The sequence below is a fragment of the Dermochelys coriacea genome, chromosome 1 (genome assembly GCF_009764565.3).
Source record: "Dermochelys coriacea isolate rDerCor1 chromosome 1, rDerCor1.pri.v4, whole genome shotgun sequence".
Taxonomy (NCBI): domain Eukaryota; kingdom Metazoa; phylum Chordata; order Testudines; family Dermochelyidae; genus Dermochelys; species Dermochelys coriacea.
In genome coordinates this window covers 287,750,646-287,775,794 of record NC_050068.2, presented here as the reverse complement: position 1 = coordinate 287,775,794, position 25,149 = coordinate 287,750,646, and the positions used below count along the sequence as shown (strand labels likewise).

The following is a 25,149-nucleotide window of genomic DNA, read 5'->3' as shown; positions in this document are numbered from 1 at the left end:
GAGGGGGCATTACACCAAGTAAAACTATTTCCCCATGTTTGTTTTTCACCCCTGCTGTTCCTCACGCCGCCTTGTCAACTGTTGGAAATGGGCCATCCTGGTGATCCCGACAAAAGCGTTTTTTTCCCTCCTGCTGCTCCTAGCTCCCCTTAACTGACCCTTCTCCTTACAATAGGTAGGACAACACCCATTTTTTCATGTTCTCTCTCTCTCGTGTATCTTCCACTGCATGGATCCGCTGAAGGGGGTTTTAGCCCCCAGGAGCTTATGCTCAAATAACTGTGTTAGTCTGGAAGGTGCCTCCCGTCCTCCGCCTGTCACTGTAAGCGACGGTGCGTTGCTACGGTTGTCACTGCTCACTTTGACGCTTATTTTCTGGCTAAGGAAACCGAAGTCACTCCAGCGAGTGCCAAAGTAGCTAAGGTGGGTCAGCCTCCCGCGGGCAGCTCAGACCGCGCCCCGGCTCCCCCCCCCCCCCCCCAGGCCGCCCTCCCCTCAGCCTGAGGAGCTGCGCTTGGCCTGCGGCAGACTACAACTCCCAGAATGCCACATTCAATAGGGGGGATGTGCTAGGCCGCGGCAGCCTTTCTGCCGCCAGGGAGCGGCTGCGCCGCGGGGGAGGCAACGCAACTTCCGGTGGCTGCTGCGGGGTCAGCTCGTGGCCCGGGGACGGCGCGCGCGGCAGTGACTGTAAGCGGGCGCGAGGCGATCGGCAGGACGCTGGTAGCAGATTCACCGTCACCATGGTAAGGCCGGGGCCGGGAAGCGAGCGGCGGGGCAAGGCGGCCTTGTGCCTGCGCCAGCTCCACATGGGCCGCGAGGAGCTGTGGCTTTCTGCCGCCGTTGCCGCCCGCGGCTCCGGGCCCTCCTCCTCCTTTGTGCGGCGGCGGTGCCGCCAGTCACGGGGGCGCTGGCCCCTGCCGCGCCCGGCCTCGGGCGGAGCGCTGGCCTAGAAGTTTCTCGAGCGGCTTCCCGGAGCGCTGGCGCTGGCTCCCCATGCGGGGCCGCTGCCTGGCCTGCGTCACGCTGGGGCCCATGGCCACGGGGCCGCCGCCCCATCCCACGGGAGTGAGGGGCGGGCTCTGATGCTGTCGGGTTTGGGGCCCATGTCCCACGTGCCTGCTGGCGAGAGGGGCAATGACAGCTCTGGGACCGGACAGCGACAGCTCGGCAGCCGCTCTCCCACGGGGCACCAGGGGATGCGGCTGAGGCCGGCGGCCCTTGGCAGACTCGAGGTTAGGCTTTACCTGGGGAACAGGATCATCCACCTCAAACGAGGTAAAATATGCGTAGGGGAGCTAAGTCGTTGCGTTTCTGCACATAAGGCTCCTAGGTTTCAGAGTAGCAGCCGTGTTAGTCTGTATCCGTAAAAAGAACAGGAGTACTTGTGGCACCTTAGAGACTAACAAATTTATTAGAGCATAAGCTTTCGTGAGCTACAGCTCACTTCATCGGATGCATTTGGTGGAAAAAACAGAAATGCATCCGATGAAGTGAGCTGTAGCTCAGGAAAGCTTATGCTCTAATAAATTTGTTAGTCTCTAAGGTGCCACAAGTCCTCCTTTTCATAAGGCTCCTAGTAACTGACGGGAGTTTTCAACTCCTTGGGAAAACTATTCCAGAATTGGCCCAACCCTATATCAGAACAATTCCCTGCGTTAAAAGTTTGCAGTGGTGCAAAATTGAATATGCTGTAAATATCCAAACGCTCTAATACCACTGAATCATTTATGTTCCTTTTCATCTGGTTCTGAGTTGACTCGAAGCTGCTGAAGAATCCCGAGTTTGCTTTAGAATGCAGCATTCGGTGGTGTACAACTGAGTTCTAGTTTGCTGCTGATTTCATGGGGCCCTTGATTAAGTTTAGATTTCTGATTTTAATGGGCTAAAAGATATTACTGTTATGGTGTAATTGACATGGGAAAGGCAAGGAAGTAAAATTGCGATCATGTTAACTTGAAAACATTGTCATCTAATAACTTTTAAGTTTTTATGTTTGTTTTCAGTAATTCCACAACATTTTGAAATGAGTGGCTCCAATTTTCTGCTGGGTGCAGCAGAGCAGTGGAGAAACAAAGGTTCTGGTTTCCTAATTTTCTGCTGGGTTCACCTTTGCCCTGGTGTAATTAAAAGCTGGCTCCTTTAAACTACACCCACTGGTAATGCTCCTCCAGGGCTGTTAGAATAGCTGCATTCACTCCAGGAATAGGAGTAGCAGAAAGCTAGTTCACTGGCAACAAAGATGACATCTCAGTCAGGGAGATCTGGTTAGTTTCCAGGCAAATCTCTGTCACCTGTGTTCTGCAGGGCAGAACAGGGCAGCAAATCTTATATTTGCTCCATTAGTTCATCTCAGCAAAGTTGGAGACAGCATTTGAGTTCTTTGGTGCCCCTGAGGTAATAAATGTCTTTCTAAATTAAAAGGCTCTATATAATGTCAGTGAAGTGAAGATTAAAAAAAAAAAAAAGATTTAGATAAAAAGTGTGTTAAATATCCATTTATTAAAATATACCTGGGAATAGGGGATATTAAGTATTGTAATTCAACTATAACAGAAACGTTATTTAGTTTCAACTTACGTTTGTGAGGTGTTTTAAAAATGAAGTGATAAAGCTAAATTACATTATGATCACTATTATTTCAGGCATCCCTTTCCCTAGCACCTGTGAATATTTTCAAGGCTGGAGCAGATGAAGAAAAAGCAGAGACAGCTCGGTTGGTGAGTATTTAAATATCAGCAGAACTGCTAACATCTTCTATAGGTAAGGTTGCCTGACAGTTTCCATTATAAGTAAGGCCCTGTGTAAATCACACTGTCAGGGAGAGCATGGAAACCATTAAATTGCCTCCCCTCCCCCCAATGGCTATCTTTAAATATTTATTTTTTAAAAAAAGAGAGTGTTTACAACAAAGTGTTCAATATAAAACATTACCTGTACTTGCAGTGGTGCGCGTATCCAGAAGAATAGAGTGCTCTGTGCATGCAAAGGAATAAGACTGCTGTGTGCATGTGTGTGGAAGAAATTGATTAACTTGTAAAATTCATTCAGTTCTTGAAATCGGCAAAAGTTACCTGTAAAATTAATTCCATGGAAGCTCCCTGAAAAGCAATACTTTGCCATTTACACAGTTGAGAATTTTCTTTAAAAAAATAAAATTACAATTTACACCGAGCCCCAAGTACAAGACTCTGTTTTCAGTTGCATATAACAAGTTTAAGCAAAAATGGTTCAGCCATTTTCAAGAACGAGATTTGGGGTGGGGAAGTGTGTGTGCATTCATATTAACAAAATATTAAAAAGTATCTGTTTTGTTGAGAAGGTCTGCTCCTTTCATTCTTTGGACCGAGGATTTGAAATCTGAGAGTGGGATTTCTTTTGCCATTCACATGAAAAACTGCCAAATTGGACCACATTTAATAATTTTTTAAAAAAAATTCAGTTTGCATTTGTTCAGTAGTAGAGACTTATTGAAATATAATTCTTTGAAGATTTCATCTGTACTGAGAATGCTCCAGCCTAAATTTGTAGGGATTGAGCAGGAGTTTCCATGGAGTTGCTGCTTCCAGCTGCTGTGGGCCTCTGGGGTGCTGGGTACAGAATGAGCAGACGGAGCAGCATCTCTTGAGCTCTGAGTGGCTCCTCTACTGGCACCCAGGTTATGAGGAGAAGGAAGCTGCCTGACTTCAGAGCTGGACCGGGGAGGGAAGGGGATGGGATATGGTGGTAGAGGGAGTAGATGAGGGCAAGTAGTTATGATTCCTGACCCTGTTATGGTTTAATCTTTAGCTACTTACTCTTATAAAAGAAATGATGAATCCTTGTGTGATGCTTGTTCACTTTTATTCCAGTCATCCTTCATTGGTGCTATTGCCATTGGAGACCTGGTTAAGAGCACTCTGGGACCTAAAGGCATGGTAAGATATCTGCAGGCTCTCAGATAACAGTTGCAAAGACAGCTAAAACTGTGGTAGCGCTATGAAGTACATGTTCAAGCAGTATCCCAACCCTTATATCCTGTAGGACAAGATTCTTCTAAGTACTGGAAGAGATGGCACAGTGACAGTAACCAATGATGGTGCAACCATCCTAAAATCTATTGGAGTAGACAACCCAGCTGCCAAGGTTTTGGTTGGTGAGTTTGACTAGATGTTTGTCATTACAATATTTAAAATCTCCTTGTAGGTCAATTATTAAATAGCTTACTTTAGCAAACAAACAACATCCTCTGTGCAAGTTTCTTTTGCTATGTAGCAGGTTGATAATATGATGCTCAGTTATTGCAATTAATCCTGCCCCTATGTATTTTTTTAAAAACGCTGTTTTTGATTTCCAAACTAGTGTGTATCCATAATGTATAATAATTGTGATTAGTACTGAGCAGTACAGAATATTTGAATAAATAAACTAACATAGTAGTATTCTCTCTTAGACATGTCGATGGTTCAGGATGATGAGGTTGGTGATGGAACTACATCTGTAACTGTGCTGGCAGCGGAATTACTTAGGGTAATAAAACTTTTGTTTTTAAACATTTTCTTCTGTATCTGGCATTTGAGTGCTCTGGTACCATATACAGCATAGGGTGCCACCAAGAGAGTAAGCATTAGTGTATCACCTATCAAATTGTTAGAAACAGGAACAAAACTTAGATGATTTCTGTGCTGCTTCTTGGGAGTATCCAGGGTTGTGAAGCACCTTGCTACCTCCTACCCTTAATGTGAGGAAGTCTTCTCTGTGTCTTCTGTGTATCAGTTCCTTGACTTCACCAGCCTCTGGAAACGCAAGTACTACCTTCCAGGCCTCTGCCAGCCTCACTCTCTCTGTACAGACTAGCAATAGGCACTCACCAACCCCCAAGTCCTTCAACCATCCCTCTGGAATGCCCACCCCCGTCTCACTGAACACTTGGAGAACCCTGATTTGCTATTCCCAAAAAAGTAGTATTCACCAGCCTACAAGATTCAACTCAGGATCAGCACCTTACTTTACACATAGCACTGGGGGAGTGTAGGGGAGATGGTGAAAACAAGAATAAATGTAAGAATAAATGTATCAAAGAACAGAGATTCAACTGATAGAAAGTAAGAATATTGGTAAGAAATGGTTATATATAAAACAATCATAACGTGCATTCTAGAGCCTAAACTTAAGTCACAAGACCTCTGTGTCCTACATGATAGCTTGCCCCAAGTCCTTTTTCCAGTGTTTCAACCAAGTTGGCTGAGATTCCTGCTTCATAAGATCAAGCCCACTGGTGGCTTGTCCTCACAAATTAAAGAATAACTGGGGTTCATCTGCACCGGTTGCCAGGAAAACCACCCCAAAACAAGTCTGGTTTGTCCAAACCACAAAAAGACCCCACCAAAAAAATAGCAAGGGGCTAGCGGTTTGCGCATGATGCTGAATGGGGCATAGTTCAAGGGAGGAAAAAGCAGTCCCAGAGATGAATGGGCAGTGGGGCGGAACTGTGGGTACAGCTCCATGAAAATGGCCTCCCAACTGCACAAAAAGAAACCCAAAGCTGTTTGTTATATGCTGTTTACTCCTAAATCTTTGCTGTGTTTTCCTGCAGTCCCCACAATCCACTGAGTAACATTTTGCTCAAACTATAAATGGGCATCCATTGTAAGCCATACAACGTTCGATGCACGTGACCAGGCAGACAGAGATAATCATCTCGTCCTTCCTGCCTGTCAGGACCATGTGGATCATCTTCTGGTGGCCTACCTTAACTCTCAGACCTAGAGAACTTAACTTTTTCTTACATATTTTCTGTAGATACATCTCACAGTTGTGACCAGTGTGACACAGGCTATCATAAGAGACCTTGCATGATACTCTTTGGTTGACTAGTGTGTAGACACCAGACCCAGAGGATCACGTTCTCTGTGTGTGTATTTCAATCTCCCCTCTGTATTTTCCACCAAATGCATCCGATGAAGTGAGCTGTAGCTCACGAAAGCTTATGCTCAAATAAATTTGTTAGTCTCTAAGGTGCCACAAGTACTCCTTTTCTTTTTGCGAATACAGACTAACACGGCTGCTACTCTGAAACCTGAAACCCTTATGTATCCCTGTTCCGTATGCCAGTTGGCGTTAAGAGGTCCTTGGGTCACATTGTTCTGTTAATATTTATAGTATTTTAAACAACTGTATTCCTTATCTATTACTAACAACATCTTGAATTATTGCAATTGAAAGGATTTTGTCTTCCTCATGCAACTGATAAGTAAAAAGACAATTTCATTGTTTATCATATAATCAGTTTCACTTTCTGGCTCTTGCAGTTAGCAGACTGATACAGTGTTTGATTGCAAACACTTCAGGAAAATACTCCTTTTAAATCTTTTTTTTCCCAGTGAATTAAGAAAAAAAAACATTTTTGAGAGGCTTTATAAACGATTGTTTTTGCAGGACCTAAATTGATTTGGTAGTGCCCATTTAACCAATTAAATGTCATCCTGTGTATCTGAAGGCTACTGAGTTTTGACTCTGTTGAGCTACTCGTGGAGGAAGCTTCAGAGGCAAGGACCTCCTGCTACCAAAGCTCTTCAACAAGGCCTAGAGATTTTAGCTCCAGGAACTGACATCAAGAGCACCTGCTGATCTTAACTGAAATGATAGGGCTTAAGATGAGAGATGATCTCTTGGGTAGCTGACTTACCCGGGCTTTAAAGATTTCTCACCAGTTCCCTGAGTTACACCCTTAAGTGAACAGGAAGCCAATGCAAAGCTTCGAGTAGATGATACAATTTTAGAATAACCTGCTTGCCTGTTCAAAATATAGCTATGGCTTGCACTAGACAAAGCTTCCAAATGATCTTCAAGGGCCACTCTGAATAAAGCACATTAGTTGCTTAGGTAAGAAATACTAGCAGCATGAATGGTCACATCTGTATTTGTAGTATTAGAGGGAAAATTATATATTTCCTAAATCATTCACACTAAGATTATTTTGATCGTTTTGGCTGTCAGGTGGATTAAAAGTCTCCTTTTGGTGTTGAAAAGATTCTAAATTATCTTACTGAATAAATTGCCTTCCTCGCTTCAAATTTGACGTTGAAGTAGATTAATTATATGTTTTTTGTTAATAGGAGGCAGAAGCATTAGTTGCAAAGAAGATTCATCCTCAAACCATCATTGCAGGTTGGAGAGAAGCTACAAAAGCAGCAAGAGAGGCCCTCTTGAAATCTGCAGTGGATCATGGGTTAGTAAATATCTTAAAATTGCAGTAGTAATCTTCTTTGGTTGTCCTGATTAATTTCTATGTAAACTGTCACAGATGGGTAGGACAAACAGATGAAAATTGTGCAGCAGGAGGAAAACCGTTTGATTTTCTTCATTTTTGTACTTTAGAATATAATATGATCTAAGCAATATTTTCTGAATAGATGCTATCACAATTTTCTTTAGCTAAACTATAAAGGCTTTTTAAAAATATAGACAAATTATCTTAAAATACTAAAAGATGTAACTGTTTAACTAAAATATAATTTGCCTTAAAATATAATTTTCCCCTTCAACAAAATTTGCAATTTTGTTCAGATTTTTCAGTGTGTGCTATAGACTTCTAGTTTCACTTCCAGATTCTCTACATCCATAAACCCAGATCCAAAGTTATTTCAATCTTAGATGGGTACGGTTGACTTTAAATCTATTAACAAAATTAGAACTAGTTTCAGGAACTGTACTACTCCTGAGGGCATTCTGCACCAAAAAATTCTGCTCACAGTATTTTAAAATTCTGCAAGTTTTATTTGTCAATAAATAAATGCAGAGGCTCCAGCGTGGCAGTGGGGAGCACAGGCCACTAACTGCAAGAAGTGGAAACTCATCCTGCAGCCCCCCACCCCCAGCACATGGATTCAGTGGTGAGGCTGCACCTGACCCTGACACAGCACAAGGCCTGGGCCAGTCCCAGAAACATGCTGGGGCCATGCCCGTCTGCACCAGGGGTGGGGCAGGTACGCTCAACCAGGCAGAATCCAAGTGTGGAGGGGCTCAATATGGGGGAATCCAGGTGTGTGGTGAGAGGGTTCTCTGTGGGACAGTCTGGGTGCAGGCAGCTCAGTGGGGGCGGGTCTAGCTGTGGGGGGATCTGGATACACAGAGGCTTGTTGGGGGGTGCAGGGGCTTCCAGGTGAAGATTGTTGGGGCTCAGCAGAAGGGTCTGGGTGTGGGGGTCTCAGCAGCAGGAGTCTGGCTGCTGGGGGAGTGGGGCTTGGTGGGATGGGGGTCTGGGTGCAGCGAGGTGGGGGCTCAGGATGGTGTAGGTGTGGGGCTCATCAGGATGAGGGTCTGAGTGCAGGGAGCTCAGTGGGGGGTGGTCTGGATGCAGGGGTGGAGGTCCAGAGGCAGAGGGTCTGGTGCGGGGGGATTCCAGATGCAGGGGATGAGGTTCAGTGGGGTTGGGTATGGAGGGCTGGGGGGGGGTTCTGGATGTACCAGGTGAGGCTTGGCAGGAGTGTCTGTGAATGGGACGTCCAGATGCACAGGGGTTGGGTGGATGGGGGAGCAGCTCCCCATACAGTGGCCCCTCCCCTCCACAGCTGAGGAGTGGGCAGGAAGCAGGGGAGGATGCTGAACTACCTGCAGCTGGGGGAAGTTTCCAGGGGTGGGTCTGACACAGCACCAGCCACTCTTTGCAGGGGAAGAGTTAAATCCCGTCCTCTCCTGCCTCCAGCCCAGCCAGGACTAGCAGCTTATCCTGGCTCAGGGTAGGAGCCACTGAGTGGGGTGTCCCCAGCCCCACGGTGATTTACCTCTCTGCCGGCTGCTTTGGATGCCTGAAATGTTGTACCTGCGCTGCTAGGGAGTGATGCGTGACTGCTCTTGCAGCTTTCCTTTGCTTCTCTGTCAGAAAGTCATTTTTCTGCAGGGAAGCAAAGAAATCTGCGGGGGACATGAATTCTGTGCATGTGCAGTGGTGCAGAATTCCCCCAGCAGTATTCTACCTAGTCCTGAGTTCAAATTATCTAGCCTAATACAAATGAAAAAAGACACCTCTGGCCAGTGATGCTATCTAGGGATTCAGAAGCCAATAGGGATTTCAGATCTGTGTGACAGAAGAGGAGGGTTGTTACATTTAATAGGCAGAAACCACCCAGCCACCTTTTCCAAATTTCTCCAACTTTTGCAACATTATGTCTGTATTGACTAGAAAAAGCTGCAAACGGTGTACTTTGGTTCAAACCAAATCTTCAGCGAGTACTGGGAAAATAGTTGCTGTACAAGCTATATCTGAGGATAACGTGTCGTTACGTAATGCATATTCTCCTGGGCTTGGGGAGTTGGGCAAGAGATTTGGACAAAGGTAGTGTTGGGCCCCCTTTGTTCTCGCTGTATTCTGGAGCTTGCCTGACATAAATTAGAACCTCAGGGTACCTCCAGTTTACTCTGCTTCTCATGGACCCCATGTCTCTGGGAAGTAGGGAATAGTCATAGTATGGTACACTCCAGCCATCCCCTTGAAACCTTCACTATCCACTTCTGTGCTGTTGCCTGTGAACAGGGCCAAAATAGAGTACTTGCCGTTGCTAGGATCTGCACAAGGAGCATTCTGTGAGCCACTTAAGACCCCTTTATATTGCCAAGGTGGTGTTATGAGGCCTTAATGTAACTGAGAATTGAGCTCAGTAACTCTGCTCAAATGTTCTGTCCTCATCAAGACTCCTGTAAAGAAGCAGTTCCTCTTATTTGGCCCAGATGATCTGTGCAGTTTCTTGTTCTGCCAATTAGCAATATAGATATGAAATGATCCTTTACCAGTTTTCATAGTCAGATACCTGAATGAAGCAGCATCTTGGAATATGAGTTGAAGGTACAACAGGCCCTCTGATACCACACCTGTCACCATGGTATCGGACCATAATAAGAAAGGTGTGACCGCTCATTTGAGTAATCTGAATATTTGTTACAATAATCCCAGTTAAATTGAAGCACTTAAATACAGGTGTTCATATTTCATTCTAAAGGAGAAATGAAGATCAAAACAAAATACAGTACAATGTTGGGATTCCCTGAGACCTCTTCCACTCAGTTCCCAAAAAGCTCAGTTTGGCTCCAGTCTCATCTTTCATATTCCTTTATTTGGCATACAGCCAAGATATGTTGAGTTGATTAGATGCAAAATAGCGGGGTGGATGCAGGATACAGCACAGATCCAAAGTCATACAGTAAAACTTCCTTATATTCATTTCTACCAACACTAGTTCCTAACTAGTGCCTAACTATATGCATCTTACACTTGATGATTGACTTGGTTACTTTTCAGGAATCAATCCGTGTACAGCATGCACTGTTCATGCATAATCTGATCTTCAACTTTTCTTACATTTATGCTTGTTTGCTAATATCAGGATATTCCTACTGATCTTAACTAGCCATCCTGACTCCAGCATACAGTTTGTTATGACAACTTAACCTTCTATGCACTTCCCGATCACGCCCAATAAGAAATGAGGCAAGTTGCTTATGTCAAGTCTACATACTGTTTCTATCTGTGACTTTCTCCAACTGAAAAATGGGGATGATGATTCTTACCCTCTGTTAAGTGTTTTGAAATGTATAGGTGAAAACACTATGTAAGTGCGAAGTATCAATAATATATATATGCAGTAATGCAACAGGCCATGTGTGTTATCCATTGAGCACCAACTCCTTTTCAAGAGGTGCTTTTATTCAAATTCATATCCTAAATAGAGAGTGCTTAATTTAGTGTGGCATATAGTGAAATGTTTGCAAAGTGCAACTATTTTGCAACTGCACATCACTTCAAAAACGTTGAGGAAACGTATATAACAATATATGTAAATCTGAGTGTAGTGTCAGTCAGTTGAATTGTTTCTTCAGTCCTGTCCGTTTAATTTTACTCACTTGGTTACACTGTGTTTGTTTTAGTGATGATGAAATAAAGTTCCGTGAAGACTTAATGAACATTGCAGGGACCACGTTGTCCTCAAAACTACTTACTCATCATAAAGATCACTTTACTAAACTAGCAGTGGAAGCTGTTCTTAGACTGAAAGGATCTGGTAATTTGGAAGCTATCCATATTATCAAGAAACTAGGTGGAAGTCTGGTAGACTCTTACTTAGATGAAGGTATGTTTTATTCAGTGACCGTGTATTTGAGAGTTGAAATTAATACTATATGTGAGAGATATACATATGTCTGTATGTGCTTCAGGAAACATTGCTATGGTATTGGTATTGGAATCTGTACAAATTTTTGACACATTTTAGAATAATAGTCCTTTTCCTATTTTAAGGCATGCTGAGTTTTTGCTACTTTCTCTTTCACTGTAGGCTTTCTGCTAGATAAAAAGATTGGTGTCAACCAGCCAAAAAGAATTGAAAATGCAAAGATACTTATTGCAAACACTGGCATGGATACAGATAAAATTAAGGTAGGCGATTAATATAATAGAAGCCTTCTTTATAAATTGAGTTAATTTTCAAATAAATCTTACATCTTTGTTTCTAATTTAGGTCTTTGGCTCTCGTGTAAGAGTGGATTCGACAGCAAAGGTAGCAGAAATAGAACAAGCAGAAAAAGAAAAAATGAAAGAGAAGGTTGAACGTATTCTTAAGCATGGAATAAACTGCTTTATTAACAGGTATGTATTTATTGCGGAAGGAATAAGGTATGTGACTATGTCCCACATGTTCTATATTATTAAAGGCTTGCTACTTCATAACTTAAGATCCAGCTCTCTCTACTCACACACATAAGATTCATCCAACTGTTTTATCATCAGACTTCTTATTTATTGTAACATCTTCACCGAGTCCAATATCACTCCTTACCATCCCGTTCCACTCCATGGAAAATACAATTGCTAAGTAATTTTCTTACCTGTCATTCTGACTGCGCCATGCCCCCTACCTTTTAAATCCTTCCACTCACTCTCCCTACTCCCTTGCATTATGTTGAAGCTGCTTGTGATTGAGTACAAGAATCTACTTATATCTACCCCATGTTTTCTGAATCATCTTTGGCCCAGATCCTCAAAGCTATTTAGGCACCTAATACCCATTGATTTCAATGGGTGTTCGGTGCCTAAATAGCTTTGAGGATCTGGCCTTTGTTTCTTACTGTCATCCCCATCCCTTTTGTTGTCAGCCATAACACCCCTTGTGACTGGTGCGCCAGCTCTCTCCATGTAGTGTTCCATGCCATTTGCTACATATAGAACACCTTTTCTGAGCCGGTCTGCAGAGCCACATTCTTCTTTTTAAAAACATTCCTTAAGATCTACTTCTTTTGTGATGCCTACAATAAACAACTGACTATAAGTTGATCTCTTTATTTATCCATTTCATATACTTAACACTGAGGACTTGCCATTTGAAGGCTGTGATCTTTTGAATAGTATAACCAACGAGGCTATCCTCTTGCTGAAAGACTCACAAGTCACTCAGAGATCTCTGTGAGTCTACATCTGTGCACCAAGAAGGAAGCAGGCCAGACTACAAATGTAATCTAAGCAGAAGTACCAAAGGAAGACACTCTGCCTTCCCTTCATTTGCTACTCACCCTGTGGCTACATCAAGGCAGTTAATTTTACATCTTGGTTGAGAGCTGTTTTACAACATCTGGAGGATCTTTACTCATCCTTTCCCATCCCTACAGGGTGGGATATTCAAAACAATTTCAGAGTCTCCCTACCTTGCACCCTCCTTCCCCATCCCTTTTTCAGGGATTTCTCTCATGAAAGACTGTTAAGTCTGAAGAAAAAACAGGACTGGTGCCCAATTCTAGACTCTCTCTGGTTCTTCAGATAGCCGCTATAATCCCTTCCTTAGATCTTCTTTTCATATAACAATCCATTCAACTCATAGGAAATGTTTGAGATTCCAATGATAAATTCCCACTATCAATACAGAGTACTGCCATTCCAACTATCAACAATGCTAAGGGTCTTCAACTCCCTGGCTGTGGAAATGGAAGCTCATGTGAAAAAGTAAGAAATCATTTGAGTGAAATCAACACATGTAAGTGACTCCATTCACCTGATTCTTCAGCTGTTCACTACCCTAGGACTTGATCAATAAAAAAAAATTGATTCTGTTGTCAACCCAGAGGGTAGACTTCATGGGGCGTTGCTAGTTTCCATAACACCAAAGACTTATCTGCTTTAGGACATGTTCAGTACCATAGTGGATCTCATCAACCAGCTGCAGGCTCATCCTTAAACATGAATAAGAACATAGGGGCCATGTGAGCCAGAAGTCACATGGCCTCTTGGATATATGTCACAAAGCATGCCAGACTTCACCTATGCTCTATGCAAAAATCTGTGCATCTGCCCAATAAATGTCACATAAATGTTAAAGTGCAAGACACCTCCAGAAGTCCTACTGTAACTAGTGAAAGAATCCTCTAAATGTAAAAGGAGGTACCTTTCTCACTTTTGCCATCCAGTACACTAATGACACATGCTTGAACTCACCTAGATCATTTGCAGATCCAAGGCCTCTGGACTCCTGAGGATGATTGCCTTCACTTAAATGTACTGGGGTTGAAAGCAATTCATTGGACATGCACAGCATTCCTTCTCATATTGAGAGGATTGATGGTCTAGATATAACAGATAACATGAAAGCAATGTCTTGTATAAACAGGCAGGAAGGAGCACAATCATTTCTCTTTTGTCAATAAGCTGTCCAACTCAGCAGTTGGTGTGTCCCACAAAATCACTCTGGTTGCCTTTCATTTACCAGGCTTATGGGATGTCCTGGCAGACTGCCTCAGAAGGCAGTTCACAAAAGATCATGCATGATCTTTTAAAGACACCATCACACAAGACATCAACAACTGGTTACTTAGCCATAGACTTACCTCAAAGGAGAACAAGAAGTGTGTCAGGGGAGTCTGAGTCTGGGCTCCCTATCAGATGTCTTCCTCATTCCCTTGACATCAGGAAAAAAGTACATCCCCTACCCACCAATCCCATTAATACCAAGGGTCTTAAGTGAGTTCAGACGTGCTCTACTGAAGTGATCATGCTCACTTGGCCAATGAATCCAGCTTGGCCAATGAAGTTTTCGTTATCAGACCTGCAGAATCTATCCACTCATCCTCTGATACTTCTTCCAGACATAATCTTCCAGAACCAGGGACAGATTTTTCATCTTGACCCAGCTTTGTTATCCCGGACAGTGTAGATACTGGCTAGCTAACCATGACTTAAGAGGAGCTGTTCTGCTGAGGTCCAGAATATACCAATTCACGAGTAGGAAAGACTACTGTGTTTACTCATTCAGCCAAGTGGAAAAGATTCTCTTATTTGCCAATTCTCTCCCTTAGAGACTCAGGTACTGCTATTTTGGACTACCTTTTTATTGTTGAAGAACTCGGGGTTATCTTATTAGCTCAATAAGAGTCCACTTGGCAGCATTATCAGCCAGCCATCTCTCCCATGCATGGTCATGTGGTGGTCTCCCACCTGATGATAGCTAGATTCCTTAAGGCTTTATGTGGATGTGTTTCCCCTCAATAAGGGGGTCTTCTCCTCCTTGAGACCTTAATATAGTGGATGTGGGATTGATATGGTGGCTCTGCCTTTTCAGATTCTATTGAGCCGCTCACTTTACCATTTATCCATGAACACAGCCTTCTTGGTGGTGATATGTGACTAAAGGGTAGGAGAAATTCAGGCACTTATGGCTAATCTACTGTGTACACTACATTCCATAAGGACAGGGAGACCCTTAGGCCTTATCTGAAATTCTTGTGGAAAGTAGACTCAAGCTTCCATATAAACAGTGATCTGTCTTGTCTTTTTTTTCCAAAACCCCAATCCAACCAAGGGCAGGCCAAGCTACGCTCCCTAGATGTACTTAGGGCACTGTCGTTCTGTCTAGACACAACTAAACTTTTCAAGAATTCCCCAGACTATGTGTATATTTGCAGATAGGATGATGGGTAAGGCAGTATTTGCCCAGAGGTTATCTAACTGGATTCACAGTTGCCCTAAGGCAACTATGAAACAGCCAGACAAGATCTGCCAGTAAAGATTGGAGCCCATGCCAGGTCCCAGGCAGCTACTGTGTACCAACCTGAGATTTGTAGGGCAGCTGCATGTGTTTGGTACACATTTATACAACACTACTCCCTTGTGGAAGCATCAAGAGCTGATGTGTGCTTTGGCGGACCTGTTCTGTGATAGGTGTTCAGATACTTAGATCACCCACCTCCTATGCTCCAGGTCACGGTATTTGAGTCACCTGAAGTGGAATACATAAAATCTGCTCTCCTTTCGTGCTACTTCAGAATCTTATGCAAATTGGATTCTGTATTGGGGAAGGAACTCGGGGCATTTGGGACCACTTTTCCCTTTATTCCCTGGGGTGGGGGATCATGAGGAGGACTACAGTGCAGGTGCAGCCCCAACAGGCACAGATAGCCAAAATAATTTGAATTTGAACCTTTTGGGTATATGTGCACCAGTAGTGGAATATATCTGGATAACCCATTTTGAAAAACCACAGTTAGAAGTTACTTTACAGTGTCTTAGTTTCCAGTTACTCCCCCAGAATTTGTCTGACTCTTCATGCTGTGTGCTCTTTGTGCAGGGACATTTTCTCCATGTTTGGGAAGTGCCTCGCACCCCGAGTGCTTTTGGAATCTAAAGTATAAATAATTATTCTATTCAAAATCCATTTCTGTTCATGTTGAGAAGCAGGTTTACTTCTGTCGCTATCATGTAATTTTGATGAAAGATGCAGTCTTCCGATAGCATAAATGTGTGTGTGTGCTTCAATTGTAGGCAACTGATTTATAACTACCCTGAACAGCTGTTTGGTGCTGCTGGTGTTATGGCTATTGAACATGCAGACTTTGCAGGCGTAGAACGTCTGGCTCTTGTTACAGGTATAGAGAAGAATGCTGCATCATAGCAGTATGTCCTGGGTGTTGACATATCAGTAATTCATTTTCTGCTAAATGTTAATGCATGATTCCATAGTTGATACAACTTGCCTTTAACTTTTCATTTTAACAAAAGAAGTTAATATAAAAAGTGGTGGAGTAATATGAACACAATTTACTTGGGAGTGTGGAGGAGTTAAATACAAAAAAACCCTCTAAGGATCTTTCTCTCAAGGTAAAATCTACCCAAAAGTAATTACTATTTATCAGGGATGAAACCTCGTGCTCTTGATGTCCCTAAACCTCTGATTGCCTAATGGGATGGATCACTCAATAATTGCCCTGTTCTGTTTGTTCCCTCTGAAGCATCTGGCACCTGGCCACCTCAGAAGAGAGGCTACTGAGGTAGATGGAGCATTGTTCTGACCCAGAATGGCCATTCTTATATTCTTGATGGCTTTTGGCCTCTGTAAAATACATTATTTTGCTAATGGACAGCTGTCTACGTCCCAGTTAGTACTATTGTCAAAAGGGAAGAGATGGAAACTGAGTTGAACTCTCTTCAATTTACTCTGCTTTAAATTTAAACTTACTGTTGTCATTTGGCAGCAGCTCATGAGCCCTGCATTATCATAGCATGCTAATAAATAGGATCAGACCCTATTTTAAAGGTTACCTGTAAATCACTATAAAAAAAAAAATCTTCAGAATTGTGTGTTTCGTACCCTAAGTAACCAATATAGAAAGTGTGAAAGAAAAATGGGATAAGCCACTGCAGATAAGCCTTGCTAGGTATAGCATTGTTTGGTTTTGGGGAAGTATAAATATTCTAGTTACAATAGTATGTAAAATAAATTAAATATCCCAACAGAAGTATGATTTTTTAAGATTGTATTGTTTAAAGATCATATAGGTTTGTATGTAGTGATCATACTGTAGCTCTATATCACTCGCTTAGCATTGGCCCTACAGTCTAAAAGGAGCTACACTCATGGTAGTTAAGCATTAGAGTGAAATAAGAAATAGTTGGGTACTGGTTATGTTTTTCATGTAGCAGCTGAATCTCTTTAATCAAATAATTGGATTAAATTCAAAATTTAAAGTAATACAGTCGTTTCTTCATTAGATCTCAGAGTGCTTTTGCAGAGGTGAAACAAACATATACTTCTAGGCTCTGTTCTTAATATTTTGGTGCCAGGAATCTGGAGTTTTACAATATATACTGTTGAATTTCCCAAACTCTTCAAAGCTGAGCCTCCACTTCAGGAAGATGAAACCAGTTGCATGCTACTATGTAGTGATAAAGTTTTATGTTTTAATGTATACATCTTCCCAACTCCTGTGCCCTCCACATGCTTTGGGAAATGGTGGAAACTTTGTCACCGTTTCTTACATGGGTTGAGCAGTGAAATACTTCAAATATCAACATTAATTGTCATCATTGACATTTAAGTTAGCACCCGTTGAAAAGGATGGAACAGTCCAAGCCTTGGAGATATTGTTTAGGGCTCTCTGTAAACTCAAACTTCTTTGCATTGGTTTCAGTTGTTTAACAGTTTGGCGTTGTTACTAAAGCGAAAAGATGTATTCTCAGCTCAAGCTAGCTGACTAGTTATCTAACAAGGCAAAATCCTAGTGAAGACAGGGCAGTTAGTAGTTTTCATGTGAGTTAGTAGGTCAAGTTAGAAATTATGGGGAGCCTAGTCTTTAACTTGACCACCTAATTTGTATGTAAAAACTACAAACTGCCTTGTCTTCACTAGGATTTTACATCATGTTAGGTAACTCCAGTTAGACCCCCCCCAACACCGTTTTTTCTCTTAGTGAAAATACACACCCTTTAAAGACTTACTTTGCGACCATAAAATAAGTCTAGCTTTTTTTTAAAACATGAAAGTGGAGACTCTGGGAATCAACTGAGATGTTCGGTCCTGCCACCAATTTTAGAAAACATTGGTGTAGTGTTGTTAGTAGCTAAAGGAAGCTTTAGATCTTCCAAGACTTGACCTAGACTGTAACCAAACAAGTAGTTTAACATGAACTTGCATTCATAGGTGGTGAAATTGCCTCAACCTTTGATCACCCAGAGCTAGTAAAACTAGGAAGTTGCAAGCTTATTGAAGAGGTTCTGATTGGAGAAGATAAACTCATTCATTTCTCTGGTGTAGCTATGGGTAAGTATTTTACCATTAACCAACCATTATAATTTCATTCATTTATCACTAGAGCCCTGCCAAATTCACGGCTGTGAAAAACACGTCACGGACTGTGAAATCTGGTCTCTAGTGTGCTTTTACCCTATACTATACAGATTTCACAGGGGAAACTGACATTTCTCAAACTGGAGGTCCTGACCCCAAATTAGGTTGCAGGGGGGTCATGGTATTACCACCCTTACCTCTGTGCTGCCTTCAGAGGTGGGTGGCTAGAGAATGCTGGCTGTTGGCCAGACATCCAGCTCTGAAGGCAGAGCCCCGCCAGGAGCAGTGCAGAAATAAAGGTGGCAATACCAGACTGTGTCACCCTTACTCTGTGCTGTTGCTTTCAGAGCTGGGTTGCCGCCAAGTAGCAGATGCTGGCCAAGGACCCAGTTCTGAAGGCAGCTGTGCAGAAGTAAGGGTGGCAATACCATGCCATGCCATGCCATGCCATCCTTCCTTCTGTGCTGCTGCTGGCAGTTGTATTGTCTTCAGAGCTAGGCTCCCAGCCAGCAGCTGCTGCTCTCCGGCTGCCCAACTCTGAAGTGAGCACTGGTGCCAGCAGGAACGTAGAAGTAAAGGTGGCAATACCGCAGTCCCCCTACAATAACCTTGCAATCCCCCTTTGGGTCAGTATTCCTACAGTTACACTGGAAATTTCAGATTTAAATATTTGAAATCATGAAATTTACAATTTTAAAAATCCTATGACTGAAGTTGACCAAAATGGCATGTGAATTTGGTAGGGCTCTATTTATCACTAACCATTATATTTAACTTGTTCATTTATTCTAATGACAACCATTTGATACTTTAGATGCACCATGTGACAAGTAACATTTTGTCTTAAAAGCTTCGCCAACACTAAGGCCCTTGTCCTTATGATATGTTCATAGGTTTAATTTTACTGTATTGTTACGTACATTCATAAGTGTTTGCAAAATTGGGACCTAAGACTTTGCGTCCCCTCTCCACACCCCTTTTTGGTAAATGAAACAGTGGTGAGGCAAGTGGCAACCTGTTAGCAGGAATCTTCTAGAATAGATTTCAGTAACTGTCATAAACCAGAAAGTGCCAATACTTCTCATCTCTATGTAGTTTATCAAATTATTGCTTGATATTTGATGCTTCTAAGTTAAGTATTTAATAAGAAATCCAGCAAATTCTGTAGTAGGACATGGATGAAAATGGCATGGTTAATGAAGTTCATTACAAATTTTCATTTGTACTGTGAAATGCCAACTGTTGCATTTTTTCCAAATAGTTTAAACTTGTTCATGGTGATGTCAGTAAAACCAGCATAAATGCTTTTGGGACTGTCTTTGCTTTTCATTCTGTCAAAATTTAGTTGATGTTCTGTTGGCTGTGTTCTTAGCTCTTTGGTTCTGCTATTTTTGACCTTAGGTGAAGCTTGCACCATAGTGCTGCGTGGAGCAACACAGCAGATTATAGATGAAGCCGAAAGATCTTTGCATGATGCTCTGTGTGTCCTTGCCCAAACTGTGAAAGATACTAGAACTGTTTATGGTGGAGGTGAATATTAAAGTTCTCTTTTACATTTTCTTTTCAACACTATGTATGAATTCTTGTTGTCAGTCAAGGCAGGTTGTAAGGTACTTACATTCTTTTAATATATAGGTTGCTCAGAGATGCTGATGGCTAATGCTGTCACAGAGATTGCCAATAGAACACCAGGCAAAGAATCTGTTGCAATGGAGTCTTTTGCGAAGGCCTTGAGAATGGTAAGTTAATGTTCTTCAAATAGTGTCCCTAAGGATGCTCCACTATAGGTGCACTTGCATCTCTGTGCTGCCGATGGGAGAACTTTGGTAGCAGTGTCTGTTTGGCCAGCACATGCACTGTACCCCGTCCTCATGCATTCCTCCTCCCTCCTTCTGCCTCTGCCCCCGCTCGGTTTGGAGCCCAGGCTCTGGGACTTGAGCCTGGAAGTCTACACAGAAATGAAACAGCCTTGCGGCCCAAACCCCACAAGCTGGAATCGGCTGGCATGAGCCAGTTGTGAGTTTTTCTTTAGCTGTGTAGACATATACCCTAAGGCTAAAGGCAGAAGAGAGCAGTAGAATGGGCAGCACACATTGGTTCCAGCTGATTTAGGTGGTTGGTTCAGGGAGATTACAGTAATGCTTTAATAGAAAAAATTCTCTAGCATTGTCTGAACTTCCCTATATAAAATCTTAGAAAATATTTGCTTCATCTTGTGAAAAATGAGACACCATCACAGAAAAGTGAATACAATACACATTAAATGCTAACTTCCCTTGTATTGGAGCACAGAGTTGGGAAAGCCTGACTTTCAGTAGCAACATTTTAAACTAGGGAAAACTTCTTTTTCAGAAACTCAAATAATGTTTAATTTAGAGAATAATGTCTCTTTAATGACCCTACACAGTTTGCTCTAGCATCATTTATACTGACATGCGTTGACTAAAAGAATGTTTTGTTGATAAATGCTCATCAGCAAGTTTACATTCTTAAAATGGAACAAGTGCCACAAGACCGGTTTGAAATCATTAATGAGAAAATGTACTCTTGTGTTCATGTATTATATTGAAGGAAAAACCTACTAAAACATCATAGCTAGCATTCCCTCTACTACTGCTTACAGTGGTCTCAAGCCTGAGGGAATAGCATTCTCATAATAAATGTTTTGGTCTATTTTTTCCAATTTCTTTCTTACTGAAATATATACCTTTAATACAAATTAATAGGATTTTTTTTAAAGAGCTGCTTAATATCTGTTTCAGCATTAAGGTTGCAGTTTTGGATCTTTGTAAACTATATATTTTCAACCAATCTAAACACCTCCTTTTGGCCTGCAGATTTGCATGTGTATTCTCAGTGTAGAGAATTACTTTGCACAGATCACAAGAAATCACTGCAAACCATTTTAATTGCAGATGAATATTTTGTTTCATATGGTCATAGTATAATTTTGTGTACCTATAAATTAATGAAAAACATTTGTTGACAACCTCAACTGGGGAACTTCTGCTTATATATGTTTTTTGTGACTATGCCTTTCTCTTTTACAGCTGTTTTTGTAACTGAAGAATAAATAAGCAACCTTAAGTTTGTATAGAGTTGTTGCAGTATGGTTATTTTGTCGTTTTTCACTTGCTTTATTTGCATCCTCTGATCTGTTGTCATGCATATTTATTCTTTTAGATCCCAACCATTATAGCTGATAATGCTGGCTATGACAGTGCAGATTTAGTGTCTCAGCTCAGAGCTGCTCACAGTGAAGGGAAAACAACTTATGGACTTGGTGAGAAATTTGATAGCATGTGAATTGTATTGAATGTTTTGTCCTTTTTTATGGTATGGAATGTATGCCTTTGCATTGTTGTGACTTACTGGGCGCAAACTTGACTTTTTGATAAAGTCAAGGTAAGAGTTTACTGCATCACAAACAAAATAATTAGGATTTAAAGTATAATCTTAACACCCTAGCATGAAAAATAGTCACACCTATTTGTATCAATAGATGTCCAATTGGATGGATGTGAATCATGGTTTCATATGATGAATGAAAGTACTAGCTTTTTCCTATACTGTCTTAATGTGTAATTGTCCCTGTCCTCTGAGGTTATTATGCTAGGAGACCAGTTCATGGTTTATATTGATCATTTGGAATAGAGATGGCTGTATGGATATAACCTATTCTTTTACCTTCCTGGTTAAAGTATAAGTATCACATCAGTGAATGTTAATGCTATGATTCAATCAAGATTGAGTAGCAGCATTAGGAAGTGACAGTAAATAGATGAAGAATTTGAAACAAAGTGATAAGAGACATAAGGTTGAAAAGCTCCACTTAGACATGGTTGTAATAGAAAGGATGGTTATAGTAAATAACTTACTACTTTAAGTTCAAATATAGAAGACTACACCTAACCTGTAATATGTAAATGTTACCTTCAAGTTCTTAGTTAATAGTGCAAAAAAATTATAAATATATCCTGAAAATTAAACACATTAATATCGTCATGCATGAGTTTGCATATCAGATACATACACATGCATAGCAAGAAAACATGGTACTCATGATGATGTGATGCAAGTTTTATTGGCTTGAGTTTGGGATAATTGGTTCAGTGTGGATGCCCACTTTGAAACAGGGACAGATCAAAGCGCACTGTGTAACTTTGTGTGAAGGGTCCCATAGACAGTTAGCATATGGCAGTCTAGTGTGAGGTAGGCTTACACCCCAGCTTGTCACAAACTAACTATTCAAATACACAAGCCCTCAATAACAGCTTGTATGTACTTAATACATCATGACTTTAAGACCACCATATTGCAGCTTTATTGGGCATTTCATAATGGAAGCTTCATAGCGTTGGAAAGAGGATATTCACAGCTTCCCAAGGGAACCTAACACTCTCTTCTAGCCCAGGAACTTCCCAAGATGGTGAAGTTTGGAGTTGACATCTCTGTATGTAGGAAATCTATTTTAGGTCACTTGTGGAGATATTTTAGCCCTGCATAGTTGGACTCATAGTCATTAAAGCACCTGGCTTTACAGGTGGAGGGATAAAGGTAATAAGTATTGACCCTTTTCTTTAAAATATAATTTCTAAATTTAGTTTTTCTGTGGAATCTCTGACATATGGGTAATACATGGTTGAGATGTAATGCTTTTATCTGCACTTGATTTAGATTGCTTTGTGCATAATGCTGGTTATTAGCAAGCTTTTCCTTTTAAAAAACAAACAAACCGAAAAAAAAAACCCCTTCTGGCAAAGTATCTTTCTTTTTAAAGATATGAAGGATGGTGTCATTGGAGACATGGCAACCCTGGGAATAACTGAAAGCTTCCAAGTCAAGAGACAAGTTCTGCTGAGTGCAGCTGAAGCAGCAGAAATGATTCTTCGTGTGGATGACATTATTAAAGCAGCACCAAGGTATCCTAAACTCTGAATCTAAGTTTGGTGTTCTAGTTATACAATTAGATATAACCCTTCTTTTCAAGCTAAATATATTTTTTTTTCCGATAAAGCTATTTTTTGTTTCTACTCTAACATTTCCCACAAATAGTTTGCAATAGCAGAAACAATTGACTCTCCAAACTCATTGTGATGTTTAAATTAGAGTATGTTCAAGCACCATCTAGGCAATGAACCTCCATAGTTGTGACGCAGAGTTTGATCCAAGTGTGTAGATCTAAACTCTTGAGTTCACTGGAGAAATCTGTTTGTGAATAAAAATGGGGAAGGCAGTTTTTGATTCTCTCCGTTAAGAAACCCTAAAAGCTAAAAATGTAGCTGGATGCCCAAATTTTATCTGAAATGAATCTGTTACTGCTTGTTGCTGTCTGTATACTATTATTTTGACTACTATTTTGTCTGCTTCGGTTGCTGATTGGTGTACTAGGAGTAAAGTTCATCTACCGATCTTAATGTGTAATCCCCATTTCTTCATGTCATTGCCCGCATGGATTCCACTCTTGGGGCACATGCAAACCAAGAGTGGAATCCATGTGGATGACACCTCTCTAAAAACTACAGTTACTATAAAGTAAGTAACATCGTTCTTTGGATGATTCAGAGGCTGTAACTTAGAGCATGTTGACATCTGTGTACCTGAAAATATTCTATAATTTTGTATGCCACCTTGAAGAGTCACTTCATATAATTTGTGGCAAAAGATAGTTCTTTCCCTGGTTAAATCAAGTCATGCACTGAGGAATTTATTGGAAATAAAATGACTGCTAATGAAGAATCCCTCATTGTTCCTTACCAGTAAAATTCATCCCTGTGGCAACAGCCTTGCAAAACTAATTTGGTGTTACCTAAAAGGTTTTGGTGACACAAAGGGCTTATGTAAGCCCTCACTACATTGGTGAATTTCAGCCTTAATTTTAACTTTGTAAAAACAGATGTTAGAAAAAGTTAGCGAATTGTCATGGGAAAAGTTAACAGTGGGGTGCCACAAGTTTCTACTAGAACTGCTGTGTGTTGATATGGAAAAGGGAGTAAACAGGGAGGTGGCAAAATTTGCAGATAACACAATTTGCAATTGTTAGCCAAGTCCATAGAGGATTCTGAGAAACTTCAGAGGAAATAACCAAAGTTAGGTGAATGGGCAACATGAATGTTGATAAATATGAATAACGCATATTGGAGGCGAAAGTTTGAACAACTTACCCTAATGAATTTTAAATTAGCTATCAGCTGGGAAAGATTTAAAAAGTTTAATTCTTTTATGTACGTAACGTATCCAGTTACATTAGTAAAATTATTACTTAAAGTTTTTTAGAAGGGATATAAAATCTAATGCTTTAGGTCTCAACTGAGTTTCTAATTATTAAGAGAAGACGCTTACTGGATGGATTATCCCTAACAGTTTATCATTAGGTTGCTTGCACCTTCTCTGGAAGCATGTGGTGCTGGGTACTGTCAGAGACAAGGTACTGGATTTGAGGGACCGGGGACACATCCAGATAGGCAGCTCATATGTTCCATACTTATGGAAATAATTGGCATTGACTTTACAGTAGTGTGAAAAACTTAAGGTACTTCAAAAAATGTCATCTGGACTTCCAGGGGAAGATACCATTCTAAATCTTGTGATTTTCTTTCAGGAAACGTGTACCAGACCATCGCCCATGTTAACTGTTCAACCCATAAGGATGTGTGGACCAGATCTCGCCAAGTACTTCAAACAAACAAACCCGGAGAGGTTATGGAACAGAAAGAGTGTATTCATTACTGGCATGTCATTATTACATTTTCCTGAAGATTTAACTTATTTTGTTTTTGTGCTTTAAAAAAGGCATTTTACATTCAAATAAAACATGGGTTGTATGAAACATCTATATTCTTTTTTTCATTTCCTATTTCCCTCAATAGATCCCTGAAATAAAGTTTCAAATTCATATCTGAGAGTTTTTTTCTTGATAAAGAATGAGTGAGTGTGATCTTGATATATCGAGAGAATTGCAATGGACTTTCCCAGCATCCGGAGCTGAGAAATATTTAATATTGTGACCAAGGAAGTGGATACAAATGACTGTCCTCTCACAGAGGGGGAGATTTACATTACTACTTTAGCT

At 41.2% G+C, this 25,149-nt stretch overlaps 1 protein-coding gene across 2 annotated transcripts; it reads left to right on the top strand.

Moving 5' to 3' along the window:
* The first annotated feature begins 429 nt into the window (after nt 1-429).
* On the top strand, nt 430-24,972 carry CCT2 (chaperonin containing TCP1 subunit 2). 2 transcript variants are annotated; one of them, XM_038405085.2, is made up of 16 exons: nt 430-746; nt 2,646-2,720; nt 3,852-3,917; nt 4,024-4,135; nt 4,433-4,509; nt 7,098-7,210; nt 10,903-11,105; nt 11,310-11,410; nt 11,493-11,620; nt 15,776-15,879; nt 17,931-18,050; nt 19,479-19,607; nt 19,713-19,816; nt 21,261-21,360; nt 22,858-22,999; nt 24,679-24,972. In XM_038405085.2, exons 1-16 carry the CDS (start codon nt 744-746, stop codon nt 24,707-24,709), a joined length of 1,608 nt encoding a protein of 535 aa, XP_038261013.1. In that variant the 5' UTR covers nt 430-743; the 3' UTR covers nt 24,710-24,972. The 2 variants fall into 2 exon arrangements, with proteins under 2 accessions (XP_038261013.1, XP_043349410.1); XM_043493475.1 differs by having other exon boundaries at nt 602-1,333; nt 1,581-2,720.
* Nucleotides 24,973-25,149: the final 177 nt, after the last annotated feature.

Coding starts and splice junctions, on each gene's coding strand:
- CCT2 (XM_038405085.2), top strand. Junction 2,721..3,851: donor AAGCAGAGACAGCTCGGTTG/GTGAGTATTTAA, acceptor CTTTTATTCCAG/TCATCCTTCATTGGTGCTAT. Junction 11,106..11,309: donor AGACTCTTACTTAGATGAAG/GTATGTTTTATT, acceptor CTTTCACTGTAG/GCTTTCTGCTAGATAAAAAG.